Source organism: Hypanus sabinus, chromosome 2 (assembly GCF_030144855.1).
Source record: "Hypanus sabinus isolate sHypSab1 chromosome 2, sHypSab1.hap1, whole genome shotgun sequence".
Classification (NCBI taxonomy): domain Eukaryota; kingdom Metazoa; phylum Chordata; class Chondrichthyes; order Myliobatiformes; family Dasyatidae; genus Hypanus; species Hypanus sabinus.
The window spans coordinates 33,681,401-33,699,458 of NC_082707.1; the positions used below are offsets into that span (position 1 = coordinate 33,681,401).

At 38.2% G+C, this 18,058-nt stretch overlaps 1 protein-coding gene across 8 annotated transcripts in view; it reads left to right on the forward strand.

Annotated features, from left to right (window-relative positions):
• The window catches only part of mecom (MDS1 and EVI1 complex locus), a 768,103-nt gene that overhangs the window by 711,010 nt on the left and 39,035 nt on the right, over positions 1 to 18,058 (forward strand). For 3 of the 8 annotated variants that reach the window (XM_059943765.1, XM_059943753.1, XM_059943793.1), the window contains 4 exons: positions 2,255 to 3,614; positions 5,339 to 5,429; positions 14,777 to 14,803; positions 17,675 to 17,841. In XM_059943765.1, coding sequence (XP_059799748.1) covers positions 2,255 to 3,614; positions 5,339 to 5,429; positions 14,777 to 14,803; positions 17,675 to 17,841 — 1,645 coding nt within the window. The remainder of the gene's footprint in view (positions 1 to 2,254; positions 3,615 to 5,338; positions 5,430 to 14,776; positions 14,804 to 17,674; positions 17,842 to 18,058) is intronic. The other 5 variants (XM_059943770.1, XM_059943759.1, XM_059943783.1 and 2 more) reach the window with 3 other exon arrangements.

The following is an 18,058-nucleotide window of genomic DNA, read 5'->3' on the forward strand; positions in this document are numbered from 1 at the left end:
CAAATGCAGGAAGGCTACCATCAGGAACAGTAAGAGGGGAAGTAGAGGACGTGATTGTAGGACCATGGGAACTTGGAGTGCAGGATGGGATACATTCAATTGAGCTTCCTTCTTTTCTGCTTAAAATAGCGATGGGATCATTGCATTGTGATACTTTGTCAGTTTTTTCCAAATGTTAAAAAAAAGTTGTTGACAAGTCATTCAGAGCACTCAATACCCATTGTTTTCCTGCTTTGATGTGCAAAGGATGAGTATGACTACAGCAACAATTCATTATTAACAAGTGCAGATCCCAAGATACCATCTGAGGCTCCAGTGTTCTTAGAAGAATAACATCTGGTTCCATTCAAAAACTGTACTTACTGCATAATGGGAATTCAGAGCAAAGTACTGTTCTAACTGTTCTAATTAGTCAGTTTCACATGCATAGAAGGGAAAAGTCATTGCCTTATATATAACTTTCCTTAGGCAACAGCATTAGTTGAAATCTTGGCCATACAATTAGACTTAATGACCTCCAAACTGATCTGCTCAAATCAAACAAAGCCTGCACAAGAACACTCAAGCAGACTAAGCCACTACAGTAACTGCTGGTACAGGTATATACTGAGTAGAATGGGAGTTTCAACTCAACCCAAATAGAGAAAATGACTTGTTAAAATGCATACCAGAAATGGGTTAAAATCTCATATTTAGAGCTGCTAGGAATTGGGTGGTGCACTGGATGAAATCTACCGACTCAGGGACTTGGGTCCAATACGGTACATAGCAGCCATGGCATTATAATTCAGGTGAAGTAGCAAGCCATTGTCTTGTTTGTCCTCTTAAACCAGAGGTCCCCAACCTTTTTTATTCCATGGACCCCTACCATTAATCGTGGGATTCATGGGATCTGTGGACCCTACACTGGGAACCCCTGTCTTAGAATGATGTAAAAAATACTGAAGCATTGAAGATAAAGAGAGTTGTCCCTGGTTTCTTAGCCAATGTATATATCTCAGGCATTACCTTCATAGAACATTACATAGACAATATCACACTTCTGATTTGAATCTGCTCAGTTCAAAGTACCTGCTGAATTTCTACATTACCATACAGTCTACTCATCAAAAAACCTTATCAGTTGTAAGGTGCTCTGGGTTGATCTGAGGCTGTTTAAGTGCAAGTGTTGATTTTTTTAAAACCCAGTGGTACAGGATATTTTTGATTCCTCTCAGTTACTTACTTACTGCCTGTAATGGCGCTTCCACTTAGGGCAGCACCGAAGGTCCTCCGTCTCTGGGTGTTCAGGGTTGCTTCATCATGTCGGTAGCTTCCTCTGGGTTTTCACTACTGTCAGTCATGCAGGTGCAGGGTGGAGATTCGGGAATGCCTTTGCACTCAGAGCAAAAGGATTCTTGATTGCCGTCTCCGTTACAATTTTCTTTCATCACTCAGGGTTGTTAACCTGGAGCTGAACCCCCAAACCTGGAGGAGTGGTGAAACACTCTTAACCTATCCTGTACCCTTTGATCTGTTTGGCATAGGTGACCCTACCAAGAGCCAAAACATAAAGCCGACTCCAGCCAACACCACTCTCTGGGTCATCGGTGCACACAAGCCTTCAAACCCAATGACAAAGTTACAGTCTTCTTGGAGGTTCTCTCAGTTATACCTAAAATAAATTTGTCATTTTGGTTCAGTTCCCAGTGGGAATGGAGAGCGTGAAAACCCGCTTTAATTTGAATCAATTTAAATTAAAATACTCATCCTCCTTAGAAGCCATTAAATGTCAAGTGCATTGCTGAGGAAGTGTATTCTGCATTTGACTCTGCCACTTGATGACGGCAGTATATCTGAAATTAAACTGTTTCACTTTCCATTTACAACTTCTCCTACAATTCCGTCAACACCAATATTAATGCTCTATTTATCTTGGTTATTCTACCTAAATCTATCACCCAGCCAATTTTAAAATGGAACAGCATTCTCATCAGGGTTTACAAAAGAAGCAAATCTTGGGTTTCCTAGTTACAATGAAACAGCATGTTTAAGTTATAAGTGTGATATTTTATCAGGAATTTTTCAGGTACTTATTGGCTATGGTGGACCATAAAGTTGTTGGGATACAATGTATATTTTACTGAAATGCTCACATCTCTAGCAGATAATCTTTGTGGAGGGGATGCTCTAAACATATTGCTCCAATGTTCTCACTGCTACAGCTGTAGAGATATGTGGTGATTAACTTGTTTCCATTTTTTTCCATCTGCAGGTGAAGTTTGTCACAAATCATACACACAGTTTTCTAACTTGTGCCGCCATAAAAGAATGCACGCAGATTGCAGAACACAGATCAAGTGCAAGGACTGCGGTCAAATGTTCAGCACGACCTCATCATTAAACAAGCATCGACGATTTTGTGAAGGGAAGAACCATTTCACCACAGGGGGCTTATTCGGTCAAGGCATTACCCTTGCAAATGCTCCAACTTTGGAGAAGTCCAGCTTGGTGAACTTGAATCATAGCAATCCTGGCCTTGCTGACTATTTTGGTGCAAATAGGCACGCGGCTGGACTAACTTTCCCAGCAGCCCCTGGCTTTCCATTTAGCTTTCCTGGTCTGTTTCCCTCAGGGCTTTATCACAGGCCTCAATTGATACCTGCTAGCTCACCAGTAAAAGGGCTGTCAAGCAACGAGCAGAACACCAAACATCAAAGCCAGTTGTTGCCATCATCCCAAATGCTGCCTAACACACCGGACGCTTTGAAGGCAGCAAATCGGCAGTCTCCTTCAGATGAAGTTCGACCCCTGGGGGTCCCATCTGAGAAGACTTCTCAGGAGAAGCCACGGGGCAAAACCAGTGACCAATCAGAAAGCAGTGACCTCGATGATGTCAGTACACCCAGTGGCAGTGACTTAGAGACGACCTCTGGATCTGATCTGGAAAGCGACATTGAAAGTGACAAAGAGAAAAACAAAGAAAATGGCAAAACTACAGCAGAGAGTGCAAATAGCCCTCAGAAAGCAGTCCCTACAAACACCAATAAGAGAGAATTTTCCAATCACTCACTTTTATCCCCTCCACTGGATGAACAGATTGCAGTGACAGGAGCTGTTAATGACTCTATTAAGGCTATTGCTTCTATCGCTGAGAAGTACTTTGGTTCTACTGGACTTGTAGGCATGCAAGACAAAAAAGTAGGACCCTTGCCATACCCTTCCATGTTCCCTTTTCAATTTTTCCCTGCCTTTTCTCAATCAATGTACCCATTCCCAGATAGAGACTTAAGCGGTGTACCCTTAAAAATAGAACCCCAGTCACCCAGCGAGCTGAAGAAGCTGAGGAATGCAAGTTCCGAATCACCCTTTGATCTCACCACCAAACGTAAGGAGGAGAAGCCAATTCCACCCGTGACCTTAAAGCCACTGAGTTCTCATTATGCAAGTGAAGAGCAGCCTCTGGATCTGAGCATGAGCAGCAGGAGTCGGGCCAACGCAGGCACCGTGTTAGAACCCCGGAAGAATCACGTGTTTGGGGAGCGGAGGATCTCCAGTGTTGAGCAAGCCAAGAGCTCAGATCATTCTCTGCAGCATGCCAAACCAACACCTTTCTTCATGGATCCAATATACAGGTAAGGCAACATGTTGCTTCTGTCTTGGCATCTTATCTAGAGTTAAGGGCACATGTACACATCATTGTTGCAACGGATCTCAGAATATGTTCCCATAGTGTAATGTGTCCTTCAAAACTACACACTTCCCAACTTGACAGTATTCACACCTTTTCAAGGATCAACTTTATTCACAAAAATACATTTACATGTACAGTGGATTCTGGATAATTGGGACATGTTGTCACCAGTACGTTTTCGTCCGTTTAAGCAGTTGCCCCTATTAGCTGAAATTTCATGGAAATAGTTAAAATGGTGCAAAAAAGATAAACTACTATTTAACGAAGTAACAACTTATATATTTAAATGAATAACAGAACAAATTAGAACACTACAAATATTACTGATATGGAATATAAAAATGTGTATTTGTTCCCAATAGTTATCACCGGAGGAATTCATCCAGTGTAGGCTGGTGCGTTCTTTTGATTGACTGTAAATGAGCAAAATCAGTGCAGACACCTAGTGTAGATAATGAACTGCCGTCGTACAGTGCTGCCAATGAATGCATTCTTCAAATCTTCATTTTCATTATAATTGTCAATACCTTCAAATTCTTTATATTCCTAACTTGTTGAAGTTGTAAAATCGTTTCATTTTCACTGTGGTGTGTTGGACATGCAACAAAAAGCAAAAATATTCAACAATTATAAAGAACAAAGAACTTTATAATAATAAATGTAGAGGTTAATGTGATAAGAATAAAATGTGTATAAATACACAAGTACCAGCATATATTTGCATTTCAAACAGCATTATAAAATATGATTTAAAGTGTTTGCAGTGTGTGTGGTAATACATAAAGGAGGATGGAGGGGAGCCTAACTAGAATGGTTGATCACAACTGCTTGGAGAAAGAAACCATTAGAATGACATGAAGTTTTGGTTTTCATAGCCCTATAATGCTTTCTGGAAGAGAGCTTTTGGAAAAGGCAGTTTTCTGGGTGGGTCATGTCTGCAAAGTTTTTTTTTCCCTTGCCTGCTTCTTTGTCCTGGATACATATTTACCTTGTACCATATACCATATACCATATATACCTTGTACCATATACCATATACCTTGTATTAAAAAAATAACCCAGTGAAACAGTTCCTTGCCATGTTATCCTTAAATAAGTGCTGTAAACTGCAATAGGATGTAGCAGAACTTGATAAATTATGTTATTGCCATCATTTATTTCTCCATGTTCATTTCTCTAAGCTATCCAGCTATCCAGTCATCTTGCCTTCCTCTTGCCAAAAGCATCTTTAAAGATATGCTGGTTTATGACTGAATAGCTTTATTTTAATTTTTTTATTCCCTATTTTAAAATAGTGGTCTTTCCCATACTTACATAATATGAGTTGATAATAGTTCATCGCAGAGAAGGACAAGCAACTTGTTACCTGCTTCTGACAAAACAACTCTGAATTAACCGATTGGATCAGAGCAAATCTGCACCCTCTGTAAGCTTTATCTTTATGCTCATACAATGACAGATTTGTCACTTGTTCCAATTAACTGTATCTGAAGCCAAGACTGACAGAAAATCACAGAGCCAAAAGTGATCTCGTGAGGAATAAAACTTCACTTTGTCTGATACTAGCTAGTTAGTTCAGGCCATAAACTGAAAACTGTTTAGTTTCCTCATTGCTTTATTCCAACCAAGATTAATATTGTCAATTTTGTTCATATTTTGTCAAAGTAGAGTGGAAAAAAGGAAACTTTCTGACCCAGTAGAAGGACTGAAGGAGAAGTACATGAAGCCTACTCCAAATTTCTTATTCCATCCACAGGTAACTCGATTTCCCTGTTCATTGGCACCATTTCAGAAATGCTAATAGTGTTTTTATCAGATTGAAGTAACAGTGTATTTTCATTTACAGCATGTAAGAATGTTAAGTAACACAGTGTGTCATTAATTCCTGTAACAGTGCTATATCCTCAGCAGCACAATATGTTTGTTATTTGTATTGGGATCAGATCAAGTTGTTTTATTTATGATGCGCCTGAAATATTGTGTTCCAGTTGCACAGTGTAGCTTTTGTACAATTACATAGGAACACAAACCAGGTAGGTCATTTGGATTACTGTGTTTTATATATAAATTTTAAACTCCATGAGCTAATTAATTTTAATTGTAGAAATATGAAACCTGTAATGAGTGCATTTCTAATTAAATGCACATGGTTTATAACAAGCTACACTTGAATTTACTGACTTTTTCATATAGGAGTATCGCATACATTAGACCAGTGTGTTTTTATTGGAACCATTAGAACAGCACATTTTCTATTATATGTAGGCATAATATTTCCTGCAGTATACTATTTACTAGATCCATTAGAATTTACCATACCTAAACTATCATAAACAGATATTATATTTTCATGCAGGTATATTGCACTGCATCATTGACAATGGCAGCTTAAAATATGAAGTAGGTTCTCCCTTCATTTTGTCCTATTGGAAACAGGTATCAGTCAAGAAGAATTAGGTGTTTTGCATAACAATGTAATTATGTAGTTGGATATTCCCCACCAACTCTGACACTAGCAACTGTATCCCCCTTCTGCTGTGGATCATAAGTAACATTCAAACTTGTCTCTCGGTTTAATCCACATGTGGCTTTAGTGTTCATTGAGTTGGCATCAGGTTGGGAAGGAAGGGGATGCAAGTTCATGACATTCCCAGCATCTTGAAGGTTAGTAGAGTGGTGGTGGGCGTAATTTTAGCTTATCACCCTGACATGGGGCAGATCTTTGACAACACTTTTAGGACAGCACACTTACCTTCCTCAAAGGATGCCTCTGACCTGGGAAGCATCTGACAATGAAGTACTTCATTAGATCCTTTCAAAGGGTAGATTTTTAACCCAGAGAGCTATATGTATGAGGAATGAGAGGCTGGAGGAGGTGGTTGAGACTGAGATTAAAACTTTTAATAGATAGTGGCAGATACATGGATGGGAAAGGTTTAGAAGGATATGGGTTATGCAGTCAAATGGGACTAACTTGGATGGACATTTTTGTTTGTCATGGACAAGTTGGGCAGAGGGGCCTGTTTTCATGCTGTACGCAGTTAAGAGAATCTGAAACAGGAGTCACATGTAAATCAGACCAGGTAAGGGCAGAAAATGTCCCTCCTTGAAGAACACTTCTGGTCCATGTGAGTTTTCATGATAATTTGATATTATATAGCCAGTGACATGCCCACTCTGCACCAATACTCTTCTGATAGGATAATAGCAATTTAATTTTCCTAGAAGCCAAATTGTAAATGTCTGCCATAGCATTTTGAATTTGCACAGCTGTTATAACAACTGAATTGAACTGATCTGAATTCAGTTGTCAAGGAGCAGTACAATATGTCGCTGGACCAGTAATCAAGAAGTCTTAACTACAATTACAGCCAGTTGTTTCAGCTGAATTTGTATCTCCTTTGGGTAGTTACTTCCTTAAGATCAGGGAGTTGGTGTCCAGAAAAACAGGGCAAATTTCCAAAATGATATGTTTTTGATCAACCTTCTACACAAAAGTGGCCAGAATTTAATTTCCATTAAGAATTTACAACTTGTAATCCTCTCATATTATGGTACATTTTATTCCTATAGTCCTTTTAAATAGGCACAGAATCTTGGCTTTTTCCTGACTTGACAACCATTTTTTTGCCAATTGGACAGAACTGAAAGGCTTTAGCTGTATTTAACTAAAAAGGCTCTCTTCCACATGATTACAGTATTAAAATAAGCTATGGAAACGAGTCTATCAAGTCCACTCTAATCATAAAGCACCTACCCACACCCATCCACTTTATTGTCTCCACATTTCCTTCAACTCCACTCAGGTTCTTCTGTTCACCAACACCCTAGGGGCAATTAGTCTACCGACTTCCACGTGATTGGGAAGCGGGAGTAAAGTGGCACATTCAGAGAAAACCCATCTGGTCACAGGGAGAACATGAGAATTCCCTGCACTAGCTCCAAAGGTCAGGATTGAACATAAATCAAAACAGCTGTGAGGCATCAGCATGATTGGCTGGATCACCATCCTACCCAAACCCTCTTTCCACCTGGAGCCATCTCTGTAGCATGAGTGAACAACTCTTGTTCACCTCTGTTGAAGCTCAGTTCTTGAAGAACGTTATGCTGCATGATAGTTCTCCATGTAGAGTGATATGTAGGAAGGTCTTCCAGCTATGAGTATGTCCCCTATCTATGGTTTCCTCTCTCCATTGTTTCCTTCAAGCTACAAAGTAGAGTTTTACTATATTATCAAGGAAGGAGAGCAATTTATATTCTTATAGTGCTTTTGATGTGATAAAATATCTCAAGATATTTGGAAGCACAGTACAAACTTCTGCTGATTAATAAGATGGGACACCTCTTGTCAGGATGACTTAGAATGAGATGTCCATGTCAGCCATTTCAATAATGCCTACTTTGTCAACACTGATGATCAGAAAAGAAAATCTGAAACAAAAGTAAAATATTGATCTTTGGTCCCATGAACCTGTGTTCAAATCTGTTCCAATAAATCTATTCCATTTTGGGCACTGTTTGGCCTGTTTTCACTGGACCAGCCACTAGACCTGTTAGCCAACCAGATAATGAGTGTCTGCAGGCAATCCAGGAAAGGCATTTGCATGCTTTCTCCTAACACTCGAAGAAGAAACAGAAATGGTAGTAAAATCAAGTTTTAAATGTCTTTTAAAAACGTGTTTTGAGGGTAAGAAATGTCGAAACGGCGATTCACGATTCCCCTATCTCATGTATAAGACTGCAAGACTATAATGATAATATTTCTGTCCCTCAGATGTTGACCATTTCATTAGGGTAGCCTGCTGTGATATCACTTACTCAAAAACCCTAAATAGAAACAAAATATACCATGGTAAATGCATTTGTTCACATTACAGTGTAAGGGTATTCTAACTATAGCAATAAGAAACAGATGAGAAATAGTTATTTGCAGACATTAAATGGAGAGAGAAGCTAATGATAGGAAAGGATTAAATCCCTGGTGCTTAGATCACGTTTGAAATAAAGATTCTTTGCACTCAGTCATTTAGGAGAGTTTGAACTGGTGACGTCTAATAAGCCATATAATTCCAAGTCATGCATTTATACTGCAATGCTGCCGATCGGCTTCCTGCAAGTTGCTTCAGTATTGTTTTCCAGCCCCAGTGCAGTAGGACCTGTTATATTTACAGTATATTCCAGGACAAGTTCCATGACAACTGGTTCCACTTTAAGACATCTGTAATGCATAAGCCTGTGCAGATCCAATTGTTTTGAAATCACTGTTCACAGCTATTTAACTGGTAGTAGTGCCTTCCTCAACCAGTGGCGAAGGTCAGTGCAGGCCAGTGAGTGAGGAAACCACTTTGCTGTCTTAATACAGTTTGCAATGACTGTTTCAGCTACTCAGACCACTGACAATTAAGAAACACAATTCCTACTTAAATTAAAGAAGGAATTGAGACCATGTTTGGTCCAACCTTCCAAATGAAATCACCCCATCTAATTGCATTTATTCCTCTCTCGATATTTACAGAATTTTGAATCATTAGACTTCACCCCTCATTTTCCTTTTCTTTTCACACTTGTGTGGGATTCAGTTAGCATTTTGTGTGTAACTGACCCTGGTCACTCCCATAATTGTCTGAATATCTTATGTTTGAGCGCATATCCATACTGCACAATATCCAGTTATCCAATTCAGAGTTTATTACTAGGATTCATTTATGATGTAAACCAGCACTAGGTTTTTCTACATATCTCTCCATTTTATTTCAGGTGCAAAGCGCTAAAAGAAATTAGATAAGCCTTCATCTGCATGAATTCATAGACAGTAAATAAACTTGCTGTATTAAAGTTCAGCTGTACCCTCCAACTTCTGATCCTTCTTTCCCCCTCTAATGTATTGGATAGGAGCTGGGAATATTTGTGTCCCCTTCATTCTGTGCTGCCAATGGGGTCACCAGGAAATGAGCCCAAGTTACAACCAGAAGCAACCTTCTAAAGCAGTGACATACAACAAGATTTCCCATATTTTAATGTAAAATGGAATATAGGGCTCTGTTGACTTGAAGCAGACATCTTTTCTGGTTTGATATCATTATGAGTTTGCCTGTAACTGTGTGCTCTAAATAAAACTAGCCCTTTTGCATTAATCTATCCCCATTTGTCGGGTGGTCAAAAAAAACGCCTGTCCCGGCTGATCAGCATCAACATCAGTCACATCTTTCATATTTTGTACTAAACAATTAACTAACAGTTCAGGGCCCAGTAAATGGCCCAAATTTACAGCAAAGCAGGTTAGACACATTTACTTATTCAATACATTCGCTCTCAGCCATTGATCTTCCAGCCCAGTCTCAGTTTGCGGATCCAGGTTCCTGAGTCTGAAATAGTTAATCCTGCTGCAGCCCCTACATTTGAAATGTTCATGGTATTTTACCACTGCACATTTGTCCAAACAGATTGATCACCAGCTAGCAAAAAGAATTGCTGGAGCTGTGGTGGAATTTTGAGCTGGGTAAATTTCATGTTAATTCCCTTTCACAGCTAAACATAAATGGAGTGGTAACAAATGAAGTGGTGCATTCTATTGATTGCAAAATGACCACTGGATTGCAGCCTTGTCGTTCTTTAGACACTTCTGTGAATTGAAAGAATGGGTATTGAAATTCTTTCTGATTTATGTGGAATAATTTAGAGCCAAAGTAATATTGTTATTTAGGTTCCTAAAACATCTGGTGTGACAGCTCGTTCAGTTTTGACTAACATGTTTCACTGATCATGTGTTTAAGATTAAAGGTCACTGGCAAAAATTGTGATATTTAACATGGATATAATCATTATTAATCAAATTGCTAACTATAATTAGAATGTGAATATAAGAGCTGTGGAAACTTTTTTTAATATAATGATGCAGGGTTTAAGCTGCCATAAACGAAAATGGACGAATGCTATGTCATTGTTTGGTAAAGGCTGATTAGTTCCACCTTAGTTAAATGTCCAGATGCCCCTTCAGCTCTACTGCATACATTGTTATTAAATTTCTTTAGGTACTATTTTAAAATCATTGGAACTTTTTGTTGAGGATTAGCCTAATGCACGGTTTTATTTGGTACAGACATTAATCTATAATCATTAAAGGTATAGTGGGTTCTTATCAGTTTTGTGGAATAAGGTAAAAATCAGAATTATTAGATTTACTTCCTTGAAATCCCATTGTCAGTGTCAATCACATGTTTTATATGGCATTAGTTATGCTTTAACACTCACCTGTAAGTAATGTTCTTGGCTGGTAGAGATTACATTGCTAGCTCCTCTATGAATGAGCACCACTAAAACTGGGCTGGATTTATGCAGCCTCACCTTTATGAGTGGGGTCTCATCTTCGGCAGAGTTGTTCACTACCTCCCCTCTTCTTTAAACACAGTAAAAAAAAGAGAAGGTCAATAGATTTTCCTGCAGCATTTTGATGAGGGCATCACTTACATCATCTTCCAGGATGATATTTGCTTTCTTGGTTGTTTATAGAACCAAGTTTTCCTTTAATCACCAATTCTTGCTACTTTTACAAGAATACTAATTAATAGCAAGATACCATTTAAAGACACTCAATATTCAAGACTTCTGATTCCAGGTCACTTATATTGGACCCATTAGTTTCTAATGCATTTTAAAATAAATTTAAGAAAGCAAATTTTGCTGCTTTATTACTCAAGACAAAAGAAGACATATTCTAAACAATTCATATCTAATTGATAACTTTTAATTATCTGAAATCTTGAGCCCAACTCTTCAGTAATAAAAAGCTCTGATGCTGTTATCGTATATTTAACACTCATTAAAGTTGTGAATTAGGCTGGGCAGTTCATGGAAAGGGAGAGCAAATGTTGTAAATACTTGGATTTATGCTGTCGCTTTGATTCTAATGACCTATTTACAAGGTTAATACTTATCATGTCAGAATTTTCAAGGTTAAATTACTTTATGATTTAATTTTTAAATCAAAATATTCATGTTTATTGCAGTCACTGTTCTTCATTTATACAGCTTAATGATATTGGATACCTTAACAAGGGATCTATTATTAGTAATTTAAACATAGAATATAGAACACAACTACACAGTACATGCCCTTTGGTTCACAGTGGTGTGCCAACCTATATTAACCTCATCCAAGATTAATCTAGCCCTTACCTCCATAGCCCAGAACCCTTCTTTTTTCTCTCAATCATGTGCCTATCGAAGAATGCCCTAAACTTCCATATTGCATCAGATTTTATTGCCACCCTCGAGAGTACATTCTAAGCAGCCACCACTCTCCTGTGTAAAAAAAACTCCTACTCTGACAATTCCCCTAAACTTTCCACCGTTCACCTTAAATGGATGTCCTCTGGTAATTGGCCTTTGCTTCCCAGAGAAAAAGATGCTTGCTGACCATTCTGTCTATGCCTCTATCAAATCAACTCCCATTTCTCCATCACCCCAAAGGGAAAGGCCTAGTTCCCTCAACTTACCTTCACAGGACATGCCCTCTACTCCAATCTCCTCTGCACCCTTTCTAAAGCTTCGACATTTTTACTCTACAATGAGGCAACCAGAACTGAACGCAATACTCCAAACATGGTCTAATTAGAGATTTCTGATGCTGCAACATTATCTCACAGCTCTTGAATTCAATCACACAATTAATGAGGGCCAACATAACATATGCCTTCTTAACTATCCTATCAACTTGTACAATAACTTTGAGGGATCTATGTACTTGGAATCTAAGATCTCTCTGTTCCTCCACACTGCTAAGAATCCTCCCATTAACCTTGCACTCTACCTTCAAGTTCAATTTTCGAAAGTGTATCACTGTATACTTTTCCAGATTGAACTTTATCTGCCCAGCTCTGCATCCTATCTAAGTCGTGCTGTAACCTATGACAATTTTCTTCATTATCCACAACACTAACAACCTACATATCATCTGCAGGTTTACTAACCCACTCTTCCAACTCCTTATCTGAGTCATTTATAAAAAATCACTAAGAGTGGTGGTGGGGGTGGGGGTGGGGGGATGTCCCAGAACAGTTTCCTGTGGAACATCGCCAGTCACTAGCATTGACCTCCAGGCAGAATGTGCTCCGTCTACTCCCCCCCCCCCCTTCTGTGGGCGAACCTATTCCAAATCCATGCAGCCAAGCTTCATGACTTTCTGAAAGAGCCTATTACAGGGAATTTTGTCAAACAGCTTACCAAAATACACATATGTAACATCCACTGGTCTACCTTCATCAACTTGTATTGACACCTCCTCCAGAAATTCAGTCAGGCTCACGGGGTACACCCTGTGCTTCACAAAGCTATGCTCACTATCCATAATAAGACTATGCTTCTCCAAATGCTCATAAATCCTGTCCCCAAGAATCCTCTCCATGACTTTGCCCACCACTGATGTAGGACCTACTGGTCTATAATTCCCTATTAACTTTCTTGAACAAAGGAATAACATTTTCCGCCATCCAATCATCTGCTACTACTTTGAGTGTGGATGTAAAGATCATCGCCCAAAATGTAGCATTTTCTTCGCTCACTTCCCATTGTAACCTGGGAATATCCCATCTGGTCCTGGGGACTTAACTAACTAAATGTTTTTCAAAAGTCCAGCACATCCCCTTTCATAACGTTGACAAGCCCCATCATATTAGCCTGTACCAAGCTGACTTTCACATTTGTCAAAATCCCTCTCCTTGGTAAACAACAAAGAAAAGTATTTTTTTAAAGACTCTCATTCCTCCCCTGCCTCCAAGCATATTTCCCCCTCTAGTCATTCTTCTGTTCTTCACATATATGTAGAACACTTGAGGTTTTTGGGAATCCTACTCAGCAGGTCTTCTGATCTCCCCTTCTAACTTTCCTAGGTCCCTTCTTAGGACCCTTCCTGGTGACCTTATAACTCTCAGGAGCTCTAAGATTGACCATCCAGAAGATTGATCATGGGAGGGGATCCACAGAGTCAATGAAAATTTTAAAAAATGTGGAGGCTAGAACTCTGAAATGAAAACAAAATAGAAAATGCTTGAAGTACTAAGCAAGTTAGGTGAAGTTTCAGATCTGAGAACATTTGTCAATTGAAGGGCCTCAGTCCTGAAACTTGAGTTGTTTCTCTTTTCACAGATGTTGTTTGGCATGTTAAACACTTACAGCATTTTCTGTTCTTAATCCACTGGTCAATGTGTGGAAAAATTTCAATGTTCATAGAAGCATCGAGCACTAAAGCTACACAGTAAGGAAACAGACCCATTTAGTCCATGCTAATCATCATGAAAATACTTATATTAACATTATACTAACCCCATTTTATTCTCTCTATATTTTTATCAGTTTCTCCCCTTCCCCAGACCTTACTACATACTTGGTGCAAGCATCATTTAACTTAGCAACCAGCAAGTCTTTGGGATGTGGGAGGAAACAGGCACACATGGAGAAAACCCGCAGGGTCACAGGGACAATGTGCGAAGTCCACACCAATAACACCAGAGGCCAGGATCAAGCCAGGGTCACTGCAGCTGTGAGACAGTAGCTCTGCTAGCTGCACCACTGTGTTCGCATTTTCTCTTTGGAACAATACCTCGGCCTTACTCAGTAAATTCAGTAAATATTAGCAACTGTGACTTCAAAAATATACAGTGACTAAGTCTGATAAGGTTAGTTGATATTTCAAACATCAACAGTATAGGGTTGATGATAAACATTAAAAAAGAGTAATACAGATTCCTGACTGATATCTGGATCCCAGTTAGGTCATCAGAACAAGGGGCTCAGATCACCAAAATAAACAGAAATAGTGATGTTTCAGAATCTAGCTATCCTGCACGTTATTTATTTGACATTGCACCTAGGCTCATATTGGGAAGAATGGTACAAACTCGGACTCCTGATCTAAAATCTAAAGCACATTGTAAAGAATTGATTTGAGACCACTTAATAACTGGTATTTATGCTTTTGGGGAAAGAAAATCTCATCAGAGGCCAATGCAAACAATATCATTTGTCATTTGTAAACAATTATGGCAGCTGAAAGAGTCACAATTTGTGGATTGTAATTTATTTTTGTATTTTGGTCCTACTCCCTAGTTCCGCTTGCCAGATCAAAGAATTTGGGTAAGTTCCTCTGCTTATAATTCCAAACCATAATTCATAAGGATCAAAATGAAAGGTTTATTAATTGGTGCATAACTCAGGATGATTTAAAATCTCCCACACTCCCTTCTCTTCCTTTCCCTCCTCTAAATAAAAGTGTAAATGTTTGCCATTTTACTTCAGGATCAGATTGCATTACCATAATCACAAGCAGTATTTAAGTAATTCACACAGTAGACTGAGTTCTAAATCACTCCATCTGGTAACTGAACCGATATCAGGGCCTCTCAAAACCCACTTGTATTTATTTCTGTCACCTATAGATTAGAGCCAGTGAATAGCAGAGTCTGTGATAATTGCTTAGTCTATTGTTGATCATATCTTTGCTTTCACAAAAAAAGTTTATAAATATTTGCTTTTGTCCAATAATGGCGTCGTCTGCATACTTGATTTGTGCTGGGAATAGAGTTAAATACTGGATTGCATCAGTACAAGGTTAACAGCCTCAATGGGATTAGGAGGGAGTGGCATTATTTCCTTATTCAGACATCTGGCTGGAGATAAGATCAGTGATTGTGAGAAAGTAAATCACAAATTATTCAGCTGCTAAGTAATACTGCCATTTACTGATATTAAGTATGTCTTACATCTGTATAGCTTTGTAACTGCTAAGAGTTTGTTCCCTTTAAAAGAAAATTAAGCTTTTTTGTACCAATTGTTTTTATCAAATTAATGCTTTAGAAAGGTAATATTTTCTTCTAATGTCAATAACTTATTTTAGGAATTTGATAAGCAATTAAAGCCTGATCGTATCATATTGATTGATATAATTAATCACTTTGTATTTAAAAATACAAAGCATCCTAAATTATTCTTCATCTACAATGGTCTAGATGAGACAAGGCTGGTGGGAATGCTTCATTTTCCAGTTTTGTGGTGGTCAGTGAAATGATCCAAGGTCCTGTAATGAGATGAATGAGTTTGAAAGTATATTAATTAGATCAGTTCAGCTTCACCCAGGTACCGAGAATAGTCCTTATCCTTTTCCAGAACTGTTTAAGATTATCTTCCCTCTGCTAAAGCGTAAGACATTCTTTCTACTCAGGACTATTGATTGAATGGTAGTGTTATTATGTTTATTCTATACACAAAGCAGAAAGAATGTGTTTACAAGTTTCGCCATATTGACTGACCAGAATATTCCTTCCTCCTGCAATACCTGATAGATAAAAAATAGTCACATTATTTTGGGGTGAACATTTGTTATGATCACTTTTAAAATTATTATCTCCGATTTTCCAAATAGTAACTATGGCACATGAACCTGCAGTGAGAACTGCAGGCACACACAGATGGTAAATATTAAATGTAATTTTGCCCAAATACTTCATCTTTTTGAAGTGTAACAGTCTTTTCTAATTCTATTTGGACCTAGCAGTAGTTACTAAATTATTTCTTCTATTACTTTGATTGGTTTTGACTATAATAGCAATCAGTTGATTTTTAATTTATGGAACAAATGATGACAGAAATACTGCATCAAATTTAAAGCAGTTTTTAAGCATTAATAACTACAGAATATTGGTTAAATTAAGAGACTTCACAGACATTTCCAACAAGGATTATTGAACAGATCCCAGTTTCTCACATGATGTAATACCTGCTGCCTAAATATCTGCCTCCCATCAACCTTCTCCTGAACCCAAGCAATTGTATTAAAGTTAAATCCCCTTCTCAGTCGATGGATATTACCCTGCTAAAATGGGTAGGCATAGTAACAACCTATCTTATTTAGGTGAAAAAAAACTGTTCTGGTTCTTAGAATCATTTATTTCAAAACCATTTTCCCGAAGCTGCTTCTGATGATGAATTAATAATAAAATAACTTCCTGTGTTCTCATTATCCTTTCACTTAACTAGTAAGTGTAAGACCTTTCCACCTTTGTCCCATAAGTAGATATCATAACTTAAAGGCTTCATCTCATTTCTTAATCTCTAATCAGTTATCCTAATTTTATTGAAAATTTTAGTGTATTTTTGTTAAAACATGGTTTGCACAGAACCTAGAAAGCAATATTTTATTTAAAATTACACACAGCACAAATATATATATTTGCTTATACTGTATATGTATCTGTACAGATTGATAAAAGATTGGCTGGTGGTGGGAAGAATTCCCTTGTAGCACACAGCAGCATCATTATTACCTATGTCTGCCCTTTGATCTGTGATGTCAGTATCATTCATATTGACAAATGTGCTGTCCAGTTGCATTGTGCAGGGAATGTTTTAGCAGCTATGAATGATTATGAATAAAGCTTGAGCACAGGCAGACCCCAGTGCCTTCCAGTGCTTTCATATATGCTGTGTGACAAGTAAATGCATCTAGACTTTCCTTAGAGATTTTCAAATGTTTGATGAAAGACATTTTGCAAATTGGCAGAGGTGCCTTGTACAATGCAATTTGTAACTAGGGCCGAGACATATAGTGTGAAAGAAGAGAGTGGGCGGCTGGATCAGTCGGCAGAATAAAGGTATTTACTATAAATGCAAGCAATTAATTGGGGGGAGAATAACTAGATCAGCTACTCCCTGAGAGAAAGTGGAGCAAAATTTTAAAGAAACATCACTGATAAATCCCCAACAAAGAAGACAGCTTCCCCACATGCAGTGAAAGAACAGACAAAGCTGTTGAGGTTTACTTATGAACAATAAAGTTACTTTTTATGTTTAAATATTTTGAAAAAGTGTTAGTATGTATTTTGTCTTGGAAGCCTCAATATAATTAACCAAGATGTGAGAACAAATATTTGTGTATTCAATTTAGGTGAAACTCTTGATAAAATGTAATTTCTTTTCTCTCTCCCTTCCATTTCTTTCCCTGCACGTCAGATGTCAGCAATTGAGAACATGGCAGAGAAGCTGGAAGGTTTCAGTTCATTGAAGCCAGAAGCCAATGACCTCCTCCGGTCTGTCCCCTCAATGTTTGATTTTAGGGCACCCCCGTCCGTCATTCCAGAAAGCCTGCTGCGAAAGGGCAAGGAACGGTACACCTGCAGGTAATTACATTCTCCTCAAATTGAGAATCACGCTAGCAGCAATGCTAAATTTTCACTGCGTTTTCTTCTGCAAATTGCCATTATGAAATAATGAGAATGGCAGCCATTTTTCCTCATACCTAGGGAAAATATAATACAATTGAGATTCAGAATGATTCTTAGCTATTCGAAGCCAGACCTCAATGAACTCTCGCTAAGGTTATGTTGAATTATAGGA